Below are 13,715 nucleotides of genomic sequence, written 5' to 3' on the forward strand. Positions count from 1 at the left end.
TATTGAATAATTAAAAAATTATTAATTATTACATATATAAGTAACTAGTGTGAACATATAAATAAATTTTATTAAACCAAACAATATATTTTTCTATTTGATATGGTATATAATTAAATTTAAATGATATTTACATATATATAGTATATTTTTATATTAATATTTATTAAATGATGTTTTTTATTCATATGGTTTTTTTAATTATTTTGTATCTTTTATAGCAAAAACTTTAAATTACTGATAACAAATTTTGCATAGTGGGATTAATAGTTTTAGTAATTTAAAATTAAGTTGTCAATATTTATTTAAAATTTTTATAAAAAAATTGTTCAAAGTAAATTTTTAAATTAAAATATTTTTATATGGTATATAGTTTAATTAAAAAGGATATATATATATATATATCTTTTAATTTTAATACTCATTAAATGTGATTTTCTACTTATATGATTTTGTAATCATTTGTATCTTGTCATAACAAAAATTTAGACCATGGATCACAAAATTTGAATGTGAGACTTTTAATTTTTTTAGTAATTTATAGTCATTTTAAAAAAATTCAAAATATACCATAAACAGAAAAATCTAAAATTTTATTATATAGTTAATATGGTTGCTCAATTTATTTTAATAGTTTAAAATTAAACAAATATGAGAAAATATACACTAATTTTTGTAAATTTTTTATTATTCAAAATCATTAATTGTCATATATACTTTACCAACATTAAACAATTCGGTAACTTTTATTTAAGAAAATAATGAAGAACACTAATAGTGAATTTATGGTTTGTTTAAAAAAAAATTCAACATGGTTAGTTTAATAAAAAGTTTATTATATGTTTAGATCGACCAACTTATTTCTATAAAAATTGTAAAAATTATTCTAGTAATAATACATGGCTACAAAAGAATATTATAATGTTTTTCAATTAATATATAAGGAATATCTCACTAGTTATATTAAGCCAAGTAATCCAATAGAGATTAATAGAAGCCCCGTCCCTCTACATGTCAAAGTCGATTCAAACTGCCATTTTCATGAGCACCATTTTTTTGAAGAAAGAACCAATAAGAGGTCCAGAACTTACAAAACAGAGAATCAAAATAGAGAATTTGCATCCTATAAGTTTACAAAAAAAAAATTGCATCCTATAACCAAAAAAAAAACTCAAATTAAACAACTAACCAAAACTCTCTTCTCTCCCTTTCTATCTCTCTCTACCTTCTTTCTATAATTTAAATTTGATTTTTATTTTGGTTATTTCACCAATTTCCATCAAACTAAAAAAAAAAACCTTTTTGGATGAGTTTAAGGTATTACTTGCAAGAAAAAATACAGGATACAATTTCTCTCGCCCAAAAAAATGAATGTTGTATAATCGATATTTCGAGAAATTCAATAAAGATACATTGTATTTAGAAACACAAATTCGATAACATTAACAAAATTGAAAGACTCTAAGATTCTGAACTTTCTCCACCAAGTTATTGTAAAACCTGTTTAACCACCAAACCAAGACACTTGTATTGAACTTGAATTAAATCTTTTATAGCCATATGAATAAGAAAAGACTGCAACTTCCAACCTCCCTAAGCAGCCAAGAATCTTGATTCCACTTTGCAAAACCAAAAAAATAACCTCAACTTTGTCAGCAACCCATCACTGCACAATTGTAAACAAAGTTCGATGAATGTTTCCTATCAAGCAATGTCCACACAGGAGGGCTTCTATCGTTACTTGGAACCCAAGAGTTCAGCTCAATGAACCCTCCACCTGAACTCCTAGGTCCACCAATCACTATCAACCTCTCGCCGCACGCCCTAAACGCTAAACCCCAGCCGTTAACCGAACCAGCTCTCTCAGGCAACCTCCCTAACGTAAACCATCTCTTACTCTCTTTATCATACTTCCTCACTTCCATACCAGCATGATCCGCAGCATACAGCTGGTTGTTCACAACCGCGACAAGAGGCGGCGCTTCCGCCGACGCCGGCGTCTCCCTGCTCCTCGGAGGCGACATCTCCGGTATCTCAGTCCATTTCTTGGTCGCTAAATCGTACTCCTCACCGCCGCCGACCCCTCCAATCACATAGAACTTCCCATCCATGAAGACACCGGAACACATCTTCCTCGGCTTGTTCATCTTAGGAAGCGTAGTCCACGTCTGAAGCTCGGAGTTATACATCTCCGCAACGTCACTGATCTTTCCTAAAGAGTCACACCCACCAGCGAAGATAGCGATCTCTCCTAGACTCGCCGAGCCAAACAAACACCTCGGAGAGTTCATCCTCTCACCGGGAGACCAAGAGTTGGTCAAGAGACTGTATCTATACACAACGTGGGAAGAGTCATCATCTTTGCCTAAGACGAGCAAGTCTGTTCCGACAGCGAGTGACTCTTTGTCCGCACACATGAAAGTGACACCCGAAGGCATCGTCGGGAGATTCATCCAACGTCTTTCGACGGGGTCGAAAGCGACCCACTCCAAGAGCTGGCAGGAGAAGTAAACCCAGTGCTCAACTATCATGTTCTGTCTCCTGAGTCGGTATATGTCTCCGGACTTAACCAGAGACCGGAAACTCCGGTTTAGGGAAGCGATTGAGGAGTAATCAGACCGGGAGCAACGGAGCAGACAGCTTATGGAGTTGTCCCTGCCGATGTCGTTGATTAGCGAATCACCATCGCCATGTTGTTGTTGGTCTGAAGCGTTTCCGTGAATTGACAATCTCGTGAGTTTGAGAGATTTGCTTTGTCTGAGCTTATCATCATCATCATCGAAAGCTCTTTTGCCGTTTCTGAGGTTAGATTCAGAGGAGTCTTGTTCTTCAGATGGATGCATGTAAAGCCACTTGGATTCTGAGAGACGAGAAGATGAGAAAACTCTCGCTAACAGATACGTCCGATCTTCCACCATCTTCAATCACACCAATGCAGAGAGAAACAGAGTAATCAGATTCGATTCAAAGTGTTCTCATTTTCGATAAATAACGATTAAATGGATTCAGAAACACCGATCCAACCACCAAATAACAAACCCAGAGATAAAAATGTCAGCTTTCAATAGTCAGATTTTTTCAATTTCGAAACCCAATTCACCCAGAAATGAAAAAAAATAAATCAAACCGTGGGGATGGCTGATCTCGATCTGGGTAAGATTCCTCAGCGGAGAAGAAGAGAGAAAAAAAAAGGAAGAGATTATTATATATTAACAAGGGAAAGGTACTTACGGATTGAATTTGATTGGATTAACGAAAGAAGAAAGTTTATAAATTTTCTGTTTCCGTTTCTGTCGTCTCTCTCTCGGCGAATCAGAGTGAAGAAGCGGTATGAGTCTTTTTGGAGCTCAAATTCAACTTTCTCTCTTTATCTCTCTGTTTAACGTTTCTCTCTCTCTCTCTCTCTCTCCTAGGGGTGGGCGTTCGGGTACCCATTCGGGTTCGGTTCGGATCTAATCGAGTTTCGGATTTTTGGGTTTAAAGATTTCAGCTCCATTCGGGTATTTCTAAATTTCGGTTCGGGTTCGGTTCGGATCTTTGCGGGTTCGGTTCGGGTCTGGATAACCCAATTAAATTATTTTAAAAATTTTAATATTCATTATATGCTTAAAATTTGTCAAAATCTAAAAAAACAAAATAATATATTACATATAAATTTGTATAATATATGTCAAAATACCTAAAAATAATATATAAATTGGTTTGATTTGAATATTTGGATAGAAAATCAATACATATTTCAAGCATTTTGGTGTTTTGAATATATTTTAGTTATTTTAGACATTTACTTTTGACTATTTATGTATATTTTCAAGTATTTTAGACAATTTAAAAATATCTTATATATTTTGGATGTTTGTAATATATATTAAATTTAAAAATAAGTAATATATTTAGATATATAAATCTATTTCGGTTACATTCGTGTACCCGAGATACTTCGGTTCGGGTCGGGTTCGGTTTCGGTTCTTTAGATACCAAAATTTTGAACCCGTTCGGATATTTAATTAATTGCGGTTCGGGTTTGGTACTACTTTTTCGGATCGGGTTTGGTTCGGTTTTTCGGATCCGGATTTTTTGCCAGCCCTACTCTCTCCTCTTTGTTTAAATTATTCTTTGGGTTAAAGTGATGAAAATGTATTAGTTAATTCACTAATTTAAATAAAGTTTTTTCCCATGTAAAAGAAAAAAACTTTTTTCTTTCTACATGGCGTTATATAGTCCTACAATATAAAAGGAGCTAAATCATTGCTTCTTAAGCTTATCCACATGTGTACAAATATTCAGGACCAATCAATATGTCAGGTCATCACGAAGTGGGCTTGCAATTAAAAAAAAATTCAACAATTCGCAGCCCATTAGACCCATCTCCTAGCCCACTCCCGAGCCACTCTCTCATAAGCATAATCTCATATTCTAAACATCCCGTGTTAAATTTTTTAAAACACTCATATCTTAGAAATAGTTTAGAAAATATATTTATATAAATATTTTTTTCTTGAATAATATTTAATTATAATTTTTTGTATCTTTTTAACTTTTATAATAAAAATATTGTTTTCAGATAGCAACAAAATATATATAAGAATTATCTTATTTTTAAAAAAATTTATAATTTTATTATATTATTTTAGAATCAAATATTTAATATTAATATAACATATAAATTTTATATGATTAAAATAAAAACTATTTAAAAGGAGCTAAATCATTGCTTCTTAAGCCTATCCACATGTGTACAAATATTCAAGACCAATCAATATGCCAGGTCATCACGAAGTGGGCTTGCAATAAAAAAAAATTCAACAATTCGCAGCCCATTAGACCCATCTCCTAGCCCACTCCCAAGCCACTCTCTCATAAGCATAATCCCGTATTCTAAACATCCCGTGGTAAATTTTTTAAAACACTCATATCTTAGAAATAGTTTAGAAAATATATTTATATAAATATTTTTTTATTGAATAATATTTAATTATAATTTTTTGTATCTTTTTAACTTTTATAATAAAAATATTGTTTTCAGATAGCAACAAAATATATATAAGAATTATCTTATTTTTAAATTTTTTTTATAATTTTATTATATTATTTTAGAATCAAATATTTAATATTAATATAACATATAAATTTTATATGATTAAAATAAAATTCGTTTTTAGCTATATATAAAATTTATTAAGGGTATTATTTTAATTAACACATTAGCGAATCAGTTAGAAATTAATAATAAATCAATAACCTATTTAAAAGTCTAAAACCTAATAAAATATGAAAAATAAGAAAAACTAACTAAATTTTAATATAAAATAGAAATTTAATATTACTAAAATAAAATTTATTTTTAATATATATAATATTAACTAAGGGTATTTTTTAAATTAATAAATTAGTGACTTAGCTAAAAATAAATAATAAATCAATAATTTAGCTAAAACCTAATAAAAACATGACAAATAAGCAAATTTACTAAAATTATGGATAATATAAAATATGATTGATTCTTAAATACAAAATTAAAATAAGAGTTTTGTTAAATAAAACATAAGTTTACCGTATCGGTGTTACAAAAAAAACAGTCATTAATAGTATCGTAGGAATTATGTCTTTCCCATTAGCGAATAAAATTGAAGCAGAGTGTTGGAGGATAGCTCAACGTATAGACGAGATTATGGAGATTGATATGAGAGTTGAGGTAACGGACACAACTGTTCCTCCGTAAAGAAACGCTCCTGCTAGACATCCTGGATAAATGAAATAGACATATCTGGACTTGGCTTTGTGTTAATGGATGGTGACTTTCCAATGCTGTTTGAAGCAAGGACCGATATACATGCACCAAATCACCACTGCAAGCGGAAGCTGAAGGTTTTCTATGGGAATGCAAGTGATAATGAAGTTTGGACACAGAGAGATGGTCTTTCAATCGACTGTGAACAACTGGTTATACTCATTCAAAAGGAGGAAGATTAGCCTGCGTTGGACTCGGAGCTCGACGAAATACAGGCTGTATCCAAAGAATTTTTTGAACTTTTTATTGCTTATATTCCTAGATCTTTAAAATTCCGTACGAATAGCCTAGCAAAAGGTGTCCGATCACGCGCATCTCGATCTGCTTTTGTAAACCCTTTTGCACCAAGTTGGCTAACCCCACAAGCTAGCATGAGGGTGTCAAAAAAGAGAATAAAGTTGAAAGTGAAACTAAATATCCCAATGAACAAATTTATCAGAAATCCATATTTATGTAGATGTCTATATGGGACAAACAATTTTTTTTAGACAATTATAGAATATAGTCACGAAAATCAATCCTAAAATATATAATTTAAAAAAACTATTTAAACAAACCATCAAAATTTTCAATATTACACCAAATAAGAATATAAAGACCAACTATATTATCTTCGTGTATAATGTGTTGTGGTAAGATTCAATTAACTTACTTTACAGTAAGGAAAAAATAGAATTTTAATTCCAAATTTACAGTAAAAATATAACATTTTATAAAACTAAACAATTGACATAATAGTACAAAAATATGAAAAAAAAAATCAAAATACTATTTGCGCGTAGTGCGGATTTGGACCTAGTTCAAATAATTTTAGATAAACTTTTATCTCTCTCTTTTTCACACTTGTTAACGTATTAAAATCAATAAATCGAAACTGTTTCTAGTTTTGTTTTGTAGTGTTCGGTATAAATGTTCTAAAAGTTTCAGTACTTTACCTGTTTTTTTTCATCTGGTCAAAGGATGTTAAATTGCTTTGTAATATGCACGTCATATTTTTTAAAAAAATTGTAATATAAATTTGCATAGGCTTCTCCATATTCTGTTTCTCTACAAATAAAGAGATGCTCAGTTTTATATTATTTCAAATAAATACTTTATTGTCATCTCACAATTTTTATATATGATTTGTTTATATAAGGTACATTTTCAATTTTCCATCCTAACAGAGTACCACTGTACTCTACACTTAAATTCTCTTTCAAACAATTCCATTTGTACTATCACAGAAAACAAAAAGGCATTTGAACTATCTCACCCACACTATTCTAGGCCAGATATATTTAGTTTCGTCTGATTTTATTTTCAGTGGAATATAGTAGTGGTATATGAATTGAAGGAAAACTTTTTTTATCAACTTGAATTGGAGGGCAAATAAAGGACTTTATTATATGCATTCCGAACAGTTTTTTTGTTAGGAATATAATGCTTCTTTTTCACCGAATATAATAATCTTTTTTATGTTTTCGAGTATATAGCTTCAGTACGTTAAAAATAAAAGAATAATAGTATATATTAAAATAAAAACTGTACGAGAAAGTATGTAATAGTATAACAGAAGAGCTGAACAGAGAAATTAGGAATACGAGAAAGCTGTCGACAAAGTAAATCTAGGTTCACGGAGCACGTGGGCGTATGTTTTTGCGCATAAACCATGAAATTAGTGTCTTGTTTAATTTAATACTTATCTATTTATTATTACAAATATTACCGAGATTTACTGCCGTTACTTTAACTTATGTGGTGGGCGTTAATCCATTGACCCCTATGAAAAACTTATATGGTGGGCTCTTTTATCTTATATTATGCGTCGTCCCTATTCTTTGACATGTGTTTTATCTTATGTTCTTCAGCTACACGTCTTATTTCATCGTTGAAAACAAGGTATTTTCCAAAGCATATTATAGAGATATAGATTAGCCTCAAGTTGAGAAATGATATACTAGTATTTATCATCAGAATTAATTACGTCAACAATGACGATGATTTTCCCGGATTAACAGTGGACTATTCTGCATGATCTTTAGTGACGTTTCAAAAATTGCACCAACAGTTTCCTAGAATTGGGCTGAGGATTTTATAAATGAAGAGTCGATCATTTTTATCACCTTCGTTAAACACGGAGTACGGACCAGCAAATTGTACCAAATATTCCATTTGTTATTATTACTAGAAGCTCATATGGTACGACGCATATATTTCATATTTTTACCCACTTATTATATATTTTTTATAAATCAAACCTTGAGTCGCGCCGAAAGATTATAGCGTGCAACTAAAGGATTATTGAGTATAATTTATTCTGAGCTGTGACTTTGTGGATCTTGCCAGCTTTAATCCACTCATTAACTACCACGTGTGTGAGCAGCCATCTTAAAACATTATTTGGACGGTAGCAAAAGTGCTTTATCACTTGGTAAAGACTAAAGAGTATAGACTAAAGAGTACTCATGTCTTATGACTAATCTAATCGAACCTCTTTTCCTCTTAATTTCTTCTTCTACTGATTATGTGTTTATTGTCCATGCTCTTTTGTTTGTTTCATAAGGCCAAGGGTTCAAATGCATGAACTTTACTGACCAAAAATGAAATAAGAATGTGTTTGGGTTGTGATAAAAAATAATTTTTTGGGTGTTTACACAAATCTCATGAAACCCACTTAGAATTATGTGATTTAATAAACACAATAAAAAGTACTCTAGAGACATTTTTTTTTGTCATCACTAGTCTAGAGACATTTAAGATGTAGAATAGGCACTAATTCCATAAATTTTGTGGACGTGTTTTCTATTGAAATTTCAAAAGTTGACCAAGTGTGAGAATCACAGGTCAATAACTATGAGTTTTAATATTTCGATCTGGTCAACCAATATCGCAGAAATGCATTTAACCTTAAAAGCTATAGGTTGCAGAAAAGGATATGCGGAAACGAAACGTTTCGAAACGTGGAAACATGATTTTTAAAACTCTAAGAAATGGAAACGTTTTGAAAACGTTTATAAATATATACATATGTATACACATACATATATGTATATATATAAATGATTAACATGCGAGTACAATTATTTTCTTCTGTTTAGTCTATCTAATAATATAAATCAACAAATAACAATTTTATGCGAAGTACACGAAAATAAAATAAGTAATAATTAAACACATAAATCACAATAAAAAAATTTAAAATTCAATACTTAAATATTAAGTAGTTTAACTCAAAATAAAGATATAAGTTACAAAACTTATTTTTAAAAATTTTCTTCACGTTTCTAAAACAGAATCACAAGTTTCCATTGAGTTTCCAAAATGAGATTTTCAAAAAACAAATATCTAATGAGTTTTCACAAGTTTCCGAGAGATTCTGATTTCAAAACATTTCTAAAACGTGAAACAGATTTTCATCCGAATTTCCATGCAACCTAGCTTAAAAGTGAAATTGTATGATACATAATGAATCATATCTATCTTCACATAGCTTTTCTGTTCTCTTTCCGTTTTTAATGAACATTGGTTGGCAAAAGTCCCACAGTTGGACATCGAGATATCTTAATGGCGCAGGGAAGCAAGTCTTGCTGAAAGCTATCCTAGCGGCTATGCCGTCATACGCCATGTCGTGCTTCAAGTTACCCATATCCCTCTGCAAGCAAATACAAATGATCCTCACCCGCTTCTGGTGGGACGACAAACCGGATGTTAAAAAGATGTCGTGGGTCTCTTGGAGTACACTCACTCTACCGAAGCGAGCAGGAGGCTTAGGTTTTAGGGAAATTGAAAAGTTCAATGATGCCTTGCTTGCAAAGCTGGCTTGGAGAGTTCTAATGTCCCCAACCTCCCTGCTGTCCCAAACGCTGATTGGTAAATATTGCCACACTGACCACTTCCTAACCGCAGCAGCTCCCAACTCAGCCTCGCATGGATGGAGAGGTGTTTTGGCAGGAAAGGAAGTCCTCCTGAAAGGTTTGGGCTGGATTGTGGGTACGGGGGAAAACATCAAGGTAAGGTCGGATCCTTGGCTCTCAACCTCCTACCCACTTTGCCCCATAGGACCCCCGACGGAAGCAAACAAAGATCTAAGAGTTGCTGATCTCTTAGAAGCTAACTCTATGGAATGGGACTTGGATGCAATTAGATTGCATTTGCCTCAGTATGAGGAACTGATCAAGAAAATGATTCCTAGTGAATATCAAATGGAGGATGAGATGGTCTGGCTACCAGAAAGGTCCGGGAATTATTCGACCAAATCGGGTTATGCTCTGTGTAAGGTTAATCAAGACCAAGAGCAAGAGGATTTCAACTGGTATCCCTGTATTTGGCAAGTTAAAACCTCCCCAAAGTTAAAGCACTTCCTCTGGAAAATAAAAAGTAATGCTCTTCCGGTAGGGGCTAATCTACTCAGGAGAGGAATGGAGGTTCAAGGGAGATGCAAAAGGTGCGGCCTTATGGAAACTGAACGTCACGTTCTCCTGCAATGCCCTTTTGCTACTCGAGTTTGGGACCTAGTTCCTGCATTATATATACCTGATCCAAACCTCATCACGTCTGCGGACTCTCTGCTGCAAGCAAGTAGACGAATTATCAACCTACCACCAACTGGACTCAGTGAGGTTGCTCTATACCCTTGGATTTTCTGGTACCTTTGGGTTGGCAGGAATAAATTTGTGTTTGAAAACAGAGAAGTCTCAGAGCAGGAGGTGGTTAGTACTGCAATTAAAGAAGCCAGAATATGGCAAGCAGCTCAGAGAGAGAGAGAGAGGGGTCCACTAAGGAGGGACGTGTTAGAGCTCCGGAGGCCTATGTCATCCAGGAGGTGCAAGGCTTTGTAGATGCAGCGTGGAATGCTGGCACCAGTGGCGGAGGATTTGGCTGCATCTTTAAGGACCGCAATGACAGGTTTCTCCATCAAGTTTCATCAAACCGTAGCAATGTCGGCTCTGCCTTAGTTGCAGAAGCTCTTGCGGTTAAAGCTGGCCTGAAGGCAGCTCGGTCTATGGGTCTGAGCAATCTGATCATTCGATCGGATTCCAGGTCCCTGATCATGGCCATCACATCACACGAGAGGATAGTAGAAGCTCAAGGAGTTATGTTTGATATTTATCACCTGTGTAATGCGTTTTCTTCTGTTTCGTTTCGTTACATCCCAAGGGAAAACAATGCTGAAGTAGATGCCTTAGCTAAGGCCGCTCTGCGAAGGCTTCCTAACTCTGGTTGATTGGTTTTCTTAAATTAATGGAGGTTCGAAAAAAAAAAAAAATGAACATTGGTTGGAAAAAGGATATTTGTTGCTTTTTAATTTTCTTGCAAAAATGATCAAATAGGTGACTGTATTTTTGGGCGTATCTTCGGTGACTTGCGTCTGAAAGTGAAGTTCGAAGAGCTGTCCACGTGACCTGTTTGTATCGTGTGTTCACATTCCTTTCACTTCCACATTAGTATTAAGATTCTTAATGTTACAGAGGAAAAGATTTAAGTCTTAATCGATGGATTACATAACATTCCTAAATTATGTATGTGAAATTAAAGTGTTATCCAAATTCTGAGTATTGTGTTTCGTTAGGGTATAAATATAACATCGTTAAAGAGAATCACTAAAAAAATTGAATAATTTACTTACTTTCTCATTTAATTACTTGATGAGTGCCATCCCAAGGACAGCCCACGCTACATCTGTAATCACTATTATAGGAAAAAAAGACAAAATTGCCAACGATTTTAGGCTAACAAATATATCGTTTCTTCTCATTTGCCAAAGGAAGAAAAAAATCTAAAAGTAGTATTAGCAATTTATTTTAGAATGATTTCGTTTCGTATAATATGACGTGGCAGCTTCTAATACCTTTATTTTCTCCTCATTTGCAAATGCCTTATCATCCAAATCAAAGTATAATTCCAACACGTGCTAGCTGTTCGTAAAACCAAAGTTTATGCAAGAATGAATGCAACCGAGTAATTTAATAGTCTTCTATTTTTCTATTTATGCCATTTATTTGGATAATGTAAAATAATAGTATGTCTTATGACTCTTATATAGTAAACGCGCTTTGATCAACGTAGTCAATTTTTTGGATCGCCATAAGAAAACACTTATTGTCGTTATTGTAAGTTGCAGTACTCTTGGTTAACTCTAAATCTGTGGCCATTTGGTTAAGACGTGTAAAAACAATACATGATTAACATACAATAATATTTTGTTCTTGTTTCGGCCAGAAAACATGTACAGACAAACTAATATTCAGAAAATTAACCCCAATAAATACATTTATGTTATAAATACATTAGTGAAACATGGCAAGTGTTATCAACGACTAAGCTTAAAAGAACTGAGAATCACATTCAAGATAACAGTATAACTAAGTTATAATATTAATCATGGTTGAGGAAAGAGGGGAGATATCAACTCGAATTGGGATTCTTTGAATAGACCAATTTAAACGGAGTCAATTAAGGACAAAACTAAAATTACGACTTAAGAAAATTAGGTAGGATTGATAAAACACGTTGTAGAACTCCGAATTGACGTCAACTCAATATCAAAATCTTTATTTGACGATCCTCACTATGAAATTAAAATTCCACCGAAAACTAAGCAATAGAATTAACATTTAGACCAAAAAAAAAAAAAACTAAGCAATAGAATGGATATACATCAGTATATTGACCATGTATAGTCAAACCTTTTTATTTTCTGTTCTTAACCAAATATGGTAAGGATGGATAATGGTTACTGGACTCATATATATTCACCTATTTCTTGTAGTCTGGCCTTCTTCAGGTTTCTTTCCAATTTTTCAAACTATAATTTTGTATTTCTAACCATGAACTTTTGTTTTGCATGAAACTACATAACAGCTTGGTCAAAAGATACAACCGTGAATCATCTACGATCCGGTCCATACGTAAAGAATGTTTCTGAGTATATATATATTCAAGTTAATCTTAAATGTTTACTAGCTAAGTATATGACACACGTGGCCATGGAGAGAACAACGAGAGATGGAGAAAGAGAGACGTAAGTATCGATTTAGCCAACGGCTCATACCATACGCAAGAATAATAATGTTCTTTGCGTTTTTTTACCAATACATCAGAGACAAATGTTAGGCGGACGTCCTTTCCTTTTTGATTTCGTTCTCCTTTAGTGAACTTTCTTTTCCTTTGTAATTCTCACATACATGAATAATTTTATAATTATCTGTAGGCTACATAAGTCAATATACAAAAAGAACATTATCACGAGAAAACTTTTACATGTTTGGACGGTTGGAAGGATAACATCCAAGGTTTATCCATCATGTACATGAAAAGCAAAGTTTCAAGAAGAATAAGTAGAAACTAACAATCGTGATGATTGGTTGAAATTTAACTTAAGACTTTAGCTTTATTTATTTTTAAAATACTAATTCTGACCAATCATGATGTAAGATACAGCATTTACAATCTTTTTTTTTGTTCATGTTTTACTTTTTTTTTTATTAAAACAACTCTTAAAATGCTTTAAGAACTGTAGTATTCTTTTACAACAAAAAATACAAAGCTACAACAATAAAAACTACAACCTAAATCTTACAACTACATTCCTACATCTACAGTTCAACCAATCATCTACAATGTATTATCTCTTATTATTACGATAAATTTTCTATGATATATCTTTTAAAATTTTTATCTTTGGTTTAACTAATCTATATTTAGGCTTTAGAGTTAAATGGTAGAGTTTTGGGGATATGGTTTCAAATGAAAAAAAAAATAAAAAAATTCAAAATAAAAAATGACTATTTTAATTTTTTTTATGAATATTTTTGTGATAAAAACTTAAAAGTGGCTATAAGAACATTGCCCTCTTATTCATGAATTCTTTTTATGTGCTAGAATATGGACTATAGTATGATTAATATCACCAAAGAATATTTTAACATTTAAAATTTTCTAA

At 32.5% G+C, this 13,715-nt stretch overlaps 2 protein-coding genes across 3 annotated transcripts; one reads left to right on the forward strand and one right to left on the reverse strand.

Annotated features, from left to right (window-relative positions):
• Positions 1-1,457: 1,457 nt before the first annotated feature.
• LOC106346478 (F-box/kelch-repeat protein SKIP11-like) lies at positions 1,458-3,403 on the reverse strand. 2 transcript variants are annotated; one of them, XM_013785822.3, is made up of 2 exons: positions 3,232-3,403; positions 1,458-2,918 (listed from the first exon to the last, which is right to left on the reverse strand). In XM_013785822.3, the coding sequence occupies exon 2, from the start codon at positions 2,916-2,918 to the stop codon at positions 1,653-1,655; it is 1,266 nt and encodes a 421-aa protein (XP_013641276.2). In that variant the 5' UTR covers positions 3,232-3,403; the 3' UTR covers positions 1,458-1,652. The 2 variants fall into 2 exon arrangements, with proteins under 2 accessions (XP_013641276.2, XP_013641277.2); XM_013785823.3 differs by having other exon boundaries at positions 3,128-3,402.
• Positions 3,404-10,511: 7,108 nt separating this feature from the next.
• On the forward strand, positions 10,512-10,997 carry LOC125575842. The gene has a single exon (XM_048734968.1). It carries the CDS (start codon positions 10,512-10,514, stop codon positions 10,995-10,997), a length of 486 nt encoding a protein of 161 aa, XP_048590925.1.
• Positions 10,998-13,715: the final 2,718 nt, after the last annotated feature.

Source organism: Brassica napus, chromosome A6 (assembly GCF_020379485.1).
Source record: "Brassica napus cultivar Da-Ae chromosome A6, Da-Ae, whole genome shotgun sequence".
NCBI lineage: Eukaryota > Viridiplantae > Streptophyta > Magnoliopsida > Brassicales > Brassicaceae > Brassica > Brassica napus.

Bases quoted from the DNA above. Each gene is read 5' to 3' on its own strand.
- LOC125575842 (XM_048734968.1), top strand. From the start codon at position 10,512: ATGGCAAGCAGCTCAGAGAGAGAGAGAGAGGGGTCCACTAAGGAGGGA.
- LOC106346478 (XM_013785822.3), bottom strand. From the start codon at position 2,918: ATGGTGGAAGATCGGACGTATCTGTTAGCGAGAGTTTTCTCATCTTCT.